We start from the raw sequence: 13,437 nt of genomic DNA, 5'->3' as shown, positions 1-13,437 counted from the left end.
CAGCGAGAACTTAACTTTGCGTTGGGCAGATGCTGACACGCACAATATAGCAACTTCCCTGCTCCCTTCCCAGCTCCCGGTGGGCTGAGGCAGGCCTCCTTTCCGAGGCCAGCCCTTGGAGCAGTGCAGCCTGCAGTCGGCCTCTTTCCAGGAAGTTAACCCACATTCGCGACCTTTTAGCAGTTCTGGGCCACGTCGTTTCTCAGGAGCATCTTCTTTCCTAAAATATGCACAGCCCAAGGCTGTCCCCAGACTACACATCACCAGAGAAAGGCGGAACCGTTTTTTTGGCCAACAACTTTAATTGATTTCTTTCCCCCGTGGCCCCAGGGTCAGCTCAGGAAGCTCGGTGCTGCTGGAAGAGGCCCAGGGTTTCCTCCAATGGCTTCACTGGGATAGGCCAGGATCTCAAGAAGCAGCAAAAGGCAAGAAAGGTGTGAGTAACAAATCCATGCCACTGGTGGGTATATAGGGTCGCTATGAGTCAGAATTGACTCGACGGCAATGGGTAATGGGGTGGGTATGGATTCACAAAATCATAGAGAAGGAGAAAAGAGACAGGCAAGGAGTGTCACAGACGTCCAAAATGCTGGGTCAGACCAACACACAGCACAGCCACTAAAAGGAAAGAGAACAAGGGTGAGTGTATGCTTCTCAGGGTGTTGCGGGCTCTCAGCAGTGGGTGTTCTCCTGCCTCACGTGGACAGGATCTTCTAGTATCTCTGTCCTCCAGTAAGTCTTTGCTCAATAACAGGAAATGGGAAGGCCTTTAACTAAGCTACTGTCTCTTAAGCTAGCGCACTATAGAAATGTGACTTAGAAAAACCTCTAGACCCCAAAAGAAACTTTCAGAAATAGATGTATGGGTGTGTCTGTTTATGCACACCCATATATATATATATTCCTATAAAAAATAAGGAAATATTTATAATTCTTATATACATATACAGGAGATATACATACACACACACATAAATATATTCCTATAAACAAAAAAACCAAACCCGTCAATTCCGACTCAGAGCGACCCTAGAGGACAGAGTAGAACTGCCCCATAGGGTTTCCAAGGAGCAGCTGGTAGATTCGAACTGCTGACCTTTTGGTTAGCAGCCAAGCTGTTAAGCACTGCGCCACCAATTCTTATCTACATACATAGAAGATATATATATATATTTAATTTTAGTTTAACACTATCTTCTTGGTATCTGTAAGAATCCACAGACATGCTTCTAGGAAGGTCTTCCCTAGATCACAGAAGACGGGCCAATGACATTCCCATTTTAGAGAAGAAAAGAATGTGGGGGCTCAGATGCAGATCAAGGGTCAATGCCTCCCTGCTGGCCAGGCCCTCAGCACCTGTCCATACCTCCTGCCGTCCCCTCGGGCCAACAAAGGGCTCTGCTTTACAGGGCCGCAGCCTTCCGGGTGGGAGTGCTCTGATGTTTCCTGCCTACAACCTTATGTGACTTGTACACAGTAAAAGCACTCATTCACTTTGCATCTCCATTCTGCCTTGTTGCGAGTTAACGTTTTGTTTCCAGCGTCCTTCTCGCTCCTAGAAGTCAGATATCTTGGCTTTTGTCCACCACCCACAATTCCATCCAAGTCAACAAGGGCTTGTCTCCTTGAAATGAGTTGAAATATAACTGCAGCCTATCTTTAAAATAATAATAGTAATAAATGAAAATGTTCGCAAGGCTACATAACAGACGGCCGTATTCCTCCCCGCAATCCTGCCACAGAACACACGTGGTATTCCCATGGAATTCTTATAGACCACTATGAAGGGACAAACACCACTCAGCATCTATACAGCCCAAGAATTTCAAAGGACCGTGAGCAAGCATTCACCAAACCTCAGGCCATTTACCTCAGCCAGAGAGAGCTGGATGATTCCATTCTGCTCCTTGTCTAGAACTTTGAATATTTCTGCAAAGCCAGAGAAGGAATGAAATTAGATGGGGATTTTCCAGGACTTTGGAACAGCCAGAAAGCTGTCTCTGCCCACCCATCCCTGCCTGGTACCTTCCCCCTTGCTCTCCACCACATCCCCACCCTACCCCCATACACCCCTCCCACCTGCCAGCTCCTATCTAGCCCCAAGGACCTTGAAAAGCTAAATCCAGACCCAGCGCCCAGGGTGAGAGTTTTCAGCAGTGGCGTCCCCTGCCCAGATGGACAAATCTAACTGTGAGCATCTCCACCCTCAGATACGCATACCAGAAACCTGTCACTCTTTAGGGGGGCGTGGGCTGGGAAGCGGGGAGGAACGGACTGTGGTTGCCCGTTTGTGGGTGATCCAGTTCCTTAGCCTCTTTCTAGACACCTGACCTTTTCCCTTTGGAACTCACCACCTCTCACCCCTCGGTGAAAGGCAAACCCCCTCCTTTATCAGGATACTTTAACCCAAGCCCAAGGCCCAAGGTGGCAGGAGAATGCCTATTATCTTCCACAGGGGCCCCCAGCTCCTCAGTAGTCCCCCCCCCCCCGCCACTGGCATAAACGTGAACAGACACTAGAAGCTGTTTAAGGACAACAACTGGGACTTGTTCATCTCAGCCCAGTGTCTGCACATAGTAAAAAAAAAAAATACAAAAATCTGGATGGCACCTTTTCAAGACCTTGGCTCTAGCCAGCCTGGACTTCCTCAACCCCTTCAGTTTCTGCTTCCCCTTGCCCCCAGGGTGCCACAGAGACACTGGAGTTGTCCTTGACCCCAGCCACCCAAAGGCAACAGTTGGTTCTGTCTCCTGGTCCTCCCTTGGCCACAGCCTGCACGGCAGGGGAGACGGGGTAAAGGAGAGAGGGGCTCACTGAAGAGGCTCTCCAGGCGGATCATGCAAGCAACGAAGCCTTCAAAGTCGATGCTGAGTTTGCTGTTTGCATACCGCATGGCGATGGTCTGCTGCACCTGGTTGCTGAGGGTGAAACCTGAGGAGCAGAGGGCCCAGGTCACAGGTGGAATAGAAAGAGCTGCACTCAGCACGTCTCCAATAAAAACACAAGTGGCTGGCCATGCAGAGGGCCCACCATGCTTCTGTATAAATTTGCAAACCAGGCCTGACTCTGCCTCCTCCAAGGGACCCCAGAAGGTGACTGGTCATCCAGCTGATCTCCTTTTAGGTAATCCTCATCGGAATTAGCCTCCTCCCTGGTCCTAAGAGTAGACCTGGGGCTTCAACACTAACAGTATAACAAACATAAAAAACCAGTTGCTGTCACGTTGATTCCAACTCATGGCCACCCTAGGGTTGTCAGAGTAGAACTGAGCTCCATAGCGTTTTCAAGGCTGCAACCTTTCAGAAGCAGAACACCAGGCCTTTCTTCCAAGGCACCTCTGGGGGTTCGAACTGCCAACTTTTCAGTTAGTAATCGAGCACTTAACTGTGCCGCCCAAGGACTCCATAACAAATACAACTCATGAGTTTAACACTGTGGGTCACATTAGCCACAGCAAGAAAAAGCAGAGAAGGTGAAGGGGCTGCCTCTCTGACCTGTCTCCTGCCTGTCTCCTGCACAGCCCCACCCTCTGCGATTGCTGTCACCTTCCCAGTAACAAGACGTCTCCTAGAAAAAGTCTAAAGTGTTATGTTATACCGAACCCAGCAGTGTTCGCTTTCCCTGTATACAGAAAATACTCAGCAAATCCAAACAGGGTAACCGCCACTGACGATCAATAGCGGTCATCATCCTAAGAGCTGCCATTTAAAACATGCACGCCTGGCTCCTAAGGCTTGATCTGCAGGCTGCGTCCTCACCTGCCTTCTTGAGAGCTGTCCTCATCTCGTGGGCATCGATGGTCCCAGTGTGGTTATAATCGGTTTCCTGGTAAATCTCCTAAAGCAGAAAAGAAATTCCAGGTAGAAAATAGCCATTCATGGGGCCATCAGAACCATCTTCCCTCCACCTCAATGCTTTCGTGGAAGGCCAGGGACACCGTAAAAAACAGACTCCACTGAGTCTTCCCAAGAAGAATGCAGAACAGAGATAAGAAAGTGGGCTGAGGGCCAGGGCTGGCTTCTCCTGCCCTCTGAATGGTGGGCCTTTCAGTGCAGGAATTGACATGTGTGGCTTTCTCATGGCCTCTTGTTCCATCCTGAATGATATGTCCAGGTTTTGTGGTGTTTGGCCACGGTTAAGGATATGGTCAGACCAGGGTCTGAAACAGACCAGGAATGAGTGTCAGGGAGAGGTGAGGGCCTGGAAACAGAACGGAGCAGAGGAGCCGGAGTCCAGAGGATGCCCAACAGGGGAGAGTAGTTACCAGGTACTTCCGAATCTTCAACCAGAGTGTCTTGAACTCCACCAGTCCCAAGGTGCCGGTCTCATTGCTCTGGGCATGTTAAAGACCAACGTTCTACATATCTTATGGATGTCTCTCTCTCATGATCCCCCATGTCTGCAGTAAGCAGGGCAGTGGATGGTGGTGGTATGGGTTGGTTGGAAACAAAGTTAAGTGAGGATTAAAAAGTCAAACACTCTTGAAGGCCCTTCTTTTGGGCCATGCACAGGGGGATGAACAAAGGGCAAGACATGAGCCAACAGATCTCAGAGCAGCGTCGTTAATTAGCCCCTAACACAGTCAGGATTGCCTGAGGGCAAAGGGCTGACACTCTAGTCAGAGCCCTGGTGGCGCAGTGGTTAAGATCTCAGCTGCTAACCAAAAGTCGGCAGTTCGAATCCAACAGCCACTCCTGGGAAACCCTATGGAGCAGTTCTACTCTATCCTATAGGGTCACTATAAGCTGGAATCGACTCAAGAGCAGTGGTTCCTCCCCACTCCTTGGTTAACACTCTGATCATCCTGGGTTGTGGAAAGATTTGAACTGCAAAAAAAAAAAAAAGACTGTTGCCATCTATTCTGACTCATGGCGACCCATGGGTTACACAGTAGAACTGCTCCATAGGGTTTTCTTGACTGTAATCTATGGAAGCAGACTGCCAGGCCTTCTTCCGTGGTGCTGCTGTATAGTTTTGAACCAACAACCTTTATGTTCGTAGTCAAGCACAAACTGTTGGCACCATCAAGCACTTCCAGTTTTAAATCTCTGTAACTGAGAATTCAAATAACTAAAGTTGGTTAGAATGCCAGGTGTTACCAGGAAAGCCATCGGAGGCAGGGGGTTGGGGTTCTCAGCCACGGCAGTCTACGTGTACTTGACGGTGTGGCACGCAGGGACGCCTGGAATTCTCAGCAATCATTCCTGGGCTCTGGGCCACAGCCCCAGAAGCACACCTGGCTCAGAGGCCACTCGACAACCAAAATAGGTGGGGGTCGGAGGGCGTGGAATTCTCTGCCCCCAAATTACATTCATTCAGCAGGTATTTACTGAGCACTGTGCTAGGTGATAGGGATTTGGTTTGGAGCTCTCCCTGCCCTCATCAAGTTAAGTCTGTTGGAAATGCTACCCTTTTCTCGGCAATTACAGCTAGTCAGCGTTCACCAGCTACAGCACCGATGTTAACATTCTGAAACTGACCATCATTCGTACCCCCTTCAACTAGCTAAACAAAACATCACCTTTGCACCCGAGAGTGTGAGCCCCTCCGCTTAGGAAAGTCTGTGTTCTTGTACCTGTGATGGACACTGAGTACCGAATGCCCCACAGTCTTCAAACTCCTACTAATAATCCAGCCAACATATCTCAGACTTGGAGTATTCAGGCAGAGCTAACACACTCTGTAGCACTAGGCACTTTGTATACTGTATCTCGTTTCATCCTCACAGTAACCACATGAGCTAGACATTGTGATCTCATTTGCTAGGAGAAGAGACCGAGATCCAGAGCATTTAGTAACTTCTCCAAGGTTACCCACCTAGTAAGCAGTGGAGCTAGACTTGAACCCCTACCTGTTCCAAAGCCCTTGACCCTGAGCACCAACCAAACTAAAAAAAGCAAACCCATTGCCATCAAGACAATTCCAACTCATAGTGACCCTGTGGGACAGAGGAACACTGACCTATAGAGCTTCCAAGGAGCAGCTGGTAGATTCGAACTGCCGACCTTTTGGTTAGCAGCAGTAGCTCGCCATAGCTGATAGATAGATGAATGGATGGATGGATGGACCGATGGATGGATGGATGGACAGATGGACGGATGGACGGATGGACGGATGGACGGATGGATGGATGATAGATAATAAGTAACAAATAATGTTATATATAATATGTATAAATATACATATATTTAAAAGCTTCCAGCATGATGCCTGTCAGATGCTCAATAATTGCTCATTTCCCTTCTCGTCCTTTCTCTTGTTTACCCTTCTCTTCCTCCTCACTGGAAAAGGATGAGGTATCATTAAAAACAGGAAGAAAGTACATTGAAAGGATACATCCAACAGGCTGATCATTTCCCTGCAAGTGTTGATGTCGAATCCATCGAATTTTATGTCCGTTCCTAAATATTTAAATAGAAAGGGGGAGTGAGAGTCAGGACCAAGGGAAATAATCTCCGTGGTAGGAGACCACCAAAGATGCCAGTTGCGGTATGGAGCTGAACGTGGTCTCTGCTAAACAGGCAGAGCCCTGGGGCAAGTCCCTCAGCAGATGCCCCCTGAGACCGCTCAGATTCCAGGAGGCAGTGCAGTGGAGTGGTTAGGAGTATCAGCACTTGGCGGGGGGTCCATGGTTGACTCTTGGCTCTGCTACTCTTGGGACCTTGGTGAATTAATAATACCACTGACCTTTCATTTCCTCTTCCAGCAAGGGAGAATACTACTACTCGTCCCAAAGACAGGTCAGAGATGACATGAGATAATGTAAATGAAGTTCTTAGTGCAGCGTTTGGGACATGGTGCATTTTTAGTAAAACAGATAGCTTCTCATTAGTTAGGTGTTGTTCTAAGCACTGCGCATCTACTCCTCTGAATAACCTCTGTGGTAGATACGATCATTACCCTCATTTTATAGATAAGGAAACTGGAGTACAGAGAGATGAAATAATTTGCTCAACTTCACACAAACAGTAGAGGGCAGAGAATAGGTTCGGTCCAGTTTGAACCCCTGCTGAGAGTTTGCATTTTCAACCCAGATATACTGAATCAGAATCTATAGTTTAGTGAGATCCCCAGGTGATTCTGATGTATAACAAACTGTGAGAACCACTGCTCTCCTAGAACCCTCAGGACAGTCCCTAACCAGCAGCAGTAGCGTTACCCGGGAACCTGTTAGAAATGCAAATTCTTAGCAGGGGTTCGAAGCCCTGATTTAAATGCAGGCCATCAGGCTCCAAAGCCTGTGCTTTTAACCACGACTTGTCGTTGTTGTTGTTAGCTGCTATTGAGCAGACTCACGACAACCCTGTGTGTAACAGTCCCAGGCCAGCATCACAGTCGTGTCCATGGCTGCCGCCACTGTGTATTTTGAGCGCCTTCTAGCACAGAGCTCACCTTCCAGCATTATGTCATCGTCACACTCGTGTCCATGGCTGCAGCCACTGTGTATTTTGAGCGCCTTCGAACATAGGGCTCACCTTCCAGCGTTACGTCAGAGACAACACTCTGTTGTGATCCACAGGATTTTCCTTGGCTAATTTTTGGGGAGTCAATCACCAGGCCTTTCTTCCGAGTCTGTCTTAGTCTGGAAAATCCACTGCAACCTGTCCGGCGTGGGTGACCTGGCTGGTCTTTGAAATACTGGTGCCATGGCTTCCAACACACAAGCTACCATACTGCCACAAACTGACCTACTGTCTCTTCAAAGGCAGCTTTTATCAGTACTTGCTAAATGGCCAAGCGTCTCCCTGAAGCTCCAGCCATCCCCGACTTCCGCCCTCACCTTCTTCACACCTGGGAGCCAAGGCAGAAGCCAAAGACCCTGCAGCCGTCTCCTCCTGGCCCTGCTCCCATCAGCCACTCGTTCCCTGCCAAGAGGAAGGTAGGAGCAAGAGCTGGAGCCGAGGGTGGGAAGGCGGTCCTGAGCCAGTGCCTGGGCCTGAGCCCTGGGGAGCTGCTCCACCCTGTCCCCAAGAGGCATCCGTCCCATTTGGCCATCTGCTGAGACCTGCTTCCGGCACTCTCACACCAGGACGTGCTGCAGCGGTGCACTGGAGCCCAGTACACAGCCAGCCAGCAGACTTGGCCTGGCCCATCCCTGGACAGAAAAAACCAGCTCCAGGCCAGCGCCTATAGCCTGGGGTTCAGATGGGGCAGAGCAAACCTTTCCTCTTGGGTGCAGTTTAACCCTCGGACAGTCCCCAAGCCTTGCTAAAGTGTGACGATGAGTCTGAGGGAACCAAGCACGATCTGGGGCAGGATCATCCCTTCCATACCCCTCCCCCGAAGACGTGCAATAAGACCCTTCATCTGCATGTGGTTTTCCACAGTGTCAAAGTTATTCATTCTATGAAAAAGTTTCACAAAAGTCACTCCCAGCCCTGCTTCTTCCTGTCAGGACTTGGCACATGATTTCATTTGGCGCACAGCGGCTCGTTTTCGAAGGTCTTCAAGTCCAGGCTGGCCGGCCAGCATCACCCCCCCCACCCCCCCCCCCCGCCGCCTGCCTCCCCTGCCGCCCGGCTCTGTGCTCTTGCTGGATAGAATAGGACCCCCTTCTCCCCACCTGAGGTGCCCTGTCTCTCTGACTCTGGGGCCCAAAGCCTGGCCCCACCCTGACCCCGGCATCTTTCTCAGGTTCCTGTAGACTCTCTGAAAGAACTCAAGGGGGGACTTACGTTTGGAAAACACCCCATTCAGAACCGTCTTGAGCTCACTGGCACTGATCTCTGAGTCCTGGAAAGAGCAATGGGATATAAGTCACATCAGACCCCGACAAGCCCTTCAAGACCTCAAACTGACACGGAGCCTTCTCTGCAGTCAAGTCACCAGGTCCAGCGACACTGCATTCATAAAACACAGAGTTTTTTCTTTAAAAACTCAAATTCCCTTTCCTCTGGGGTCCCTGACAGCCTGGCTGGAGGTGTGTGTTGATGGCACGAGATCTGTCCACACTGTAGCTGAAGGCTGCCACGCCAGGGCCTCGATCCCTGGCACGGCACTTGCTTAAACAGAGGGCAAAATCCGGCGACTGGTAATAACAGGAGCTAGCACTTACGTGCCACCTGCCCTGTGTGGACACCCCTTAATCTTCAAAACAGCTCCATGTCTACTTTAGAGTTGTGGTGCAGTGGTTAAGAGCTCGGCTGTTAACCAAAAGGTCAGCAGTTCGAATCTATCAGCTGCTCCTTGGAAACCCTATGGGGCAGTTCTACTCTGTCCTATAGGGTCGCTATGAGTCAGGATCAACTGGACAACAGGTTTGGTTTTGGTTTTTAAGACCTGTATACATAAGCAATATAATTTATCATTTTCATACATGATGTAATTGCTTGGGGTTCACAGCTACTAAGTAGCAGAGCTGGGGTTCATCCCCTAAGACAATCTCACCCCAAGGCACCAGCTTTCCCCCCTGCACCACGTTTCTGCCCCTGGGGGCTGCTGTTTCATGGAGCAGCCCACCTAAACTGAGAGCAGAGGCTTAGGGGAATAGGATTTCCCATGTTCGTCTGGGGTAAAGACTGAGCCAGAGGGAAGATCTGTCCCCTAACTCTCAGCTGGGAGACAGACCTCAGGCAGGATGATGAATAAAATGCAGACTGCCAGGCCCAGATCTGGGTTCCAATGGTGACGCCACCCCTTATTCACTGTGTGACCTTAGCAAAGTCACTGGCCCTCTTGAAGAGTGGTTTTGCCCTTTGTATCCAGGGCAGCCCCACGCCTCCCCATGTCCTCGCTCCCACCCTCTACCTGCCAGATAAAACCAAACTAGTTGCTGTCGAGTTGATTCGACTCATGGCGACCCCATGTGTATCAGAGACGAACTGTGCTCCACAGGGCTTTCAATGGCTGATTTCTCAAATATAGATCTCCAGACCTTTCTTCCAAGGTACCTCTGGGTGTACTCAAACCTCTAACTTTTCAGTTAGCAGCCAAGTGTGTTAGCCATGTGCACCACCCAGGGACTCCTACCACCCAGGGTCTCCTGGGAGGGCAGCTGGCTTCATTCAGCCACAGAGTAGCCACCTCTATAAGACCTGAGAAGGTCTCTGATGATGGAAATGGTTTGCTCTCAACTACTACTTTAAAGGTTGGCAGTTCAAATCCACCCAGCGGTACTACAGAAGAAAGGCCTGGTGATCTGTTCCATAAAGAATACAGCCAAGAAAATCCTATGGAGCAGTTCTACTCTGTAACACACGGGGTTGCCATGAGTCAGGATCAACTCAACAGAAAGGATTTTGTGTTTGTTTGTTTAAGACCTGAAAAGGTACCTGGCCAAGAACATGGCCCCTATTAGCCTGCCAGGCAAGAAACGGGATGTCAGGGAGTCTATGTTTGAACCCTGCCCTGTCCCTCCTTAACCTCCCTGTGCTGGTCACTTCACCCACCCAGACGGGAGAGTGACAGACCCTGCCCCACACAGCAGTAAGATAAGGTACTAGAAGAACTATACAATATAAGCTTTTATTTTTTATTGTTCTTGATGTTCTTAAGAAAATATGGTCCCTTGGCATCTAAGGCAATCAGGTTTTGTTAGTAAAAATACTAGTCTGAGCAGCCATTTAAAACATAAATTGACTTGTTTTTGCAACGGTTTCTTCAATGGCTCTGCAAAGGTACGGTGCTCCCAGGTCCTGCTTCATGCTGAGGATTCTAATGTATTTTCTCTGTTCCATGCTCCAGTCTAGACATCCGCCGGGATTTCCCTGGTGGCAGCAAGCATTGTTTCTCTCCGTCCAAGGCCCTTTGGCACACCTTACTACCCGCCAAGGGGCAGTGCATTTATGCCTTTATGGGACTAGTGGTGACGCCTCTGGTCCCAGGGCCACTCTAATGCTCCATGGCTTCCACGGGACTGGAATCACAAAGAGCCATGTCATGAGGGGAGGGGGGAAGGAGTGGTGGGTGCTGGCGGCTGCTCTCCTCGGCTTGGTGAGCCCCCGAGTCATGCGAGCGGGCCCAGCCACACTTGAATTCAGGAGTAGAGAGTGCTGTTGGTCTCCCGTGGGGTGGGAGAGTGAGCTGGACTGCGGTTCTGCACACCAATCCCAGGCCAGGTTAGCTGAGCCGCTTGCCACCCGGGCTGGGCAATCCTTCCCACCTCTGAAGCGTATTAATCTAGAGGTTTTGCTGCCCTGGCCGTTTAGTCAGAGGCCCTGAGCTGACAGGGCCAATTTATAAACAGAAAGGTTTCTGGCAGGACCTGCAGATTCCATTTCCTGTTTTCTCAAGAGTCAGTCAACAATGCGGCAAGAAGAGACACCCAGGACTATTCTCCGCCAGCTGCGCAGAAAAAGTCCTTGGTACTAAAGACAGGACATAGTAACAGACACAGAGGCCAGGGGCCCGAGACCAGCAGCCTCGCTTGTTTCATTCACAGGTACCCACGGAAGGAAAGACTGACATACCTGCACGCTATGCCCACCTGTCTGTCCACCAAACACGCACCTGCCCTGACAGCTTCTCAAACAGGCTCTTGAACTGGCTGTCTTCTTGCTCCACCTCACTGGGGTGTGGCTGAAACAAAGGACAATTGCAAGGTTAAAAGGGGAACTGCTGAGGAGGTTGAAAGACTGAGATTTAGAACTCACTCATTCAGCCATTGATATCTACAGAGCACCCACGACATGCCAGGCACTGGGCTGAATGGGGGCATGCGGAGGCAAGCAAGAGACATGTCTGAGGCCCTGCCCGTGGGGAGTTTACAGTCCAACAGGGACGCAGTGCCAGGGCCTAGGGGGCTCCTCTCCCAGGAGTGCGGGGAAGTAATCCCCACTACCCTTCAGCTTAGGGGACTTGGGTGAATCTCCTGCAGAGAAGGGCAGAAAAACTGATGGCAGAGCACCCTGGCCTGGGTCTTCAAAAGCCCGAAATTAGAAGAAAACTTTTGATAGTGTTCACATGCATTTTCTTAGCTTTCGTCAGGTTCTCAAAGAGCAGCATGATTAAAAAGTAGTTAAGCGCACAGCCTAGGAGAAATAGCAGAACGAGGAGACAGAAGGCCTGAGTACAAAAGCCAGATTGGCCACGTACCGCACACCATTCCAGGGCTCTGGGCATCTATCTCCTCAACTCGAAATCTAAATCAATGAGGCCTATTTCACGGGGTCATTTTGAGAGCTAAATGAGAGCTAATGTGTGTCAAAATCCTTTGAAAATTACAAACCATTATACGAATGACTCTGTCCAGAATCTTTCTGATATGACAATGGGCTTTGTCCAAAATAGAACGATCCTCCCCAAACTGTCACCACTAGACATAACGGGGAAAATGACATATGTCCCAGATGGTTCGAAGAGGTTCCAGAAAGCCAAGTCAATGCCCTCTAAGACAGTCATTCAGAAAAGTACAACATGTCCAATATGGCCTGACAATACAAATAAGAGTAGTAATAGCATTAATACTTAAAGTACTGTCTACTTAATACCTATCAGATACTTTACGTGGATTATTTCAGTTAATACTCACAGCCATCCTGTGAGGCCGGTCCCATTACTATCCACATTTCACAGATGGAGATACTGACATTTCAAATGGTAACAGGCTGAGATCATACAGCAGTAAATGGGGAGCCAGGATACAAACCCCTCCACCCTCTACTATGATAACCAGAGCAGATACTCTCTATGTTTTACTACACTCAACCTCTCTGAGGCTCTGTTTTCCCATCTGTAACATGGGGATATTAATGCCTACCACATTTGTTCACATATAAGGTGAGCATATCCCAGAATGTATCTAAATTTTTAGAAGAAAAGTGATAACCGTGTCTCATCACACATGACTTTAAAGTACTTTTGTAGGAAAAAAATTATTTTGTTCATGTAATCCCATATACTATACTCCAAAATGTAGTGGAAGTTCATAAATTCTGGACATGGACTAATACTACCTTATTCCTGGGGCGAACACAGGATAACGTCACACAGCAAAGAAGGAGGAAGAGCAACAGAAGGGAAGAGAAGAAAAGAACACTTACGTGGATATCAATACTGGGGTTAAGCACACAGCTGCTAACCGTAAGGTTGGTGGTTTGAACCCACCCTGCAGCTCCACTGGAAAAAGACCTGCCGATTTGCTCCCGTAAATATTACTGCCATGAAAACGCTGTGGGGCAGTTCTTCTCTGTCACATGGGGTCTCTATGAGTCGGAATCATGGGCACCCAACAATAAATTCTGGTACATAGCAGTCGCTCCACCACTAGGGAGTGTCATCAGAGACAGGGTAATTTTTGGAAACTTGGGAGTAAGGAAGATGCGGTTACATGATGGTAAATACTGTATACCTCACAGTTTATTCATTTACTAAAAAAAAAGATTTCCCCCAGACACCCTTTTAGCTCAGTAATGAAGTGATTCCTGAGGTTCGCCCTTCAGCCAAAGATTAGACAGGCCCATAAAACAAAATGAGACTAAAGGGGTACGCTGTCTCAGG

General features: G+C 49.1%; 1 protein-coding gene across 1 annotated transcript in view; it reads right to left on the bottom strand.

The window, feature by feature from the left end:
* Positions 1 to 2,656: 2,656 nt before the first annotated feature.
* Positions 2,657 to 13,437, bottom strand: part of LOC100676509 (calpain-8) — an 86,072-nt gene continuing 75,291 nt past the window's right edge. Inside the window, exons 13-19 of the mRNA XM_064276954.1 lie at positions 11,715 to 11,809; positions 11,449 to 11,517; positions 8,676 to 8,733; positions 7,792 to 7,865; positions 3,759 to 3,837; positions 2,815 to 2,931; positions 2,657 to 2,772 (exon numbers count right to left, since the gene is read on the bottom strand). Coding sequence (XP_064133024.1) covers positions 2,657 to 2,772; positions 2,815 to 2,931; positions 3,759 to 3,837; positions 7,792 to 7,865; positions 8,676 to 8,733; positions 11,449 to 11,517; positions 11,715 to 11,809 — 608 coding nt within the window. The remainder of the gene's footprint in view (positions 2,773 to 2,814; positions 2,932 to 3,758; positions 3,838 to 7,791; positions 7,866 to 8,675; positions 8,734 to 11,448; positions 11,518 to 11,714; positions 11,810 to 13,437) is intronic.

This window comes from Loxodonta africana, chromosome 25 (genome assembly GCF_030014295.1).
Source record: "Loxodonta africana isolate mLoxAfr1 chromosome 25, mLoxAfr1.hap2, whole genome shotgun sequence".
Taxonomy (NCBI): Eukaryota; Metazoa; Chordata; class Mammalia; order Proboscidea; family Elephantidae; genus Loxodonta; species Loxodonta africana.
The sequence above is the reverse complement of the archived record's forward strand: the minus strand, read 5'-3'. Positions and strand labels throughout refer to the sequence as shown.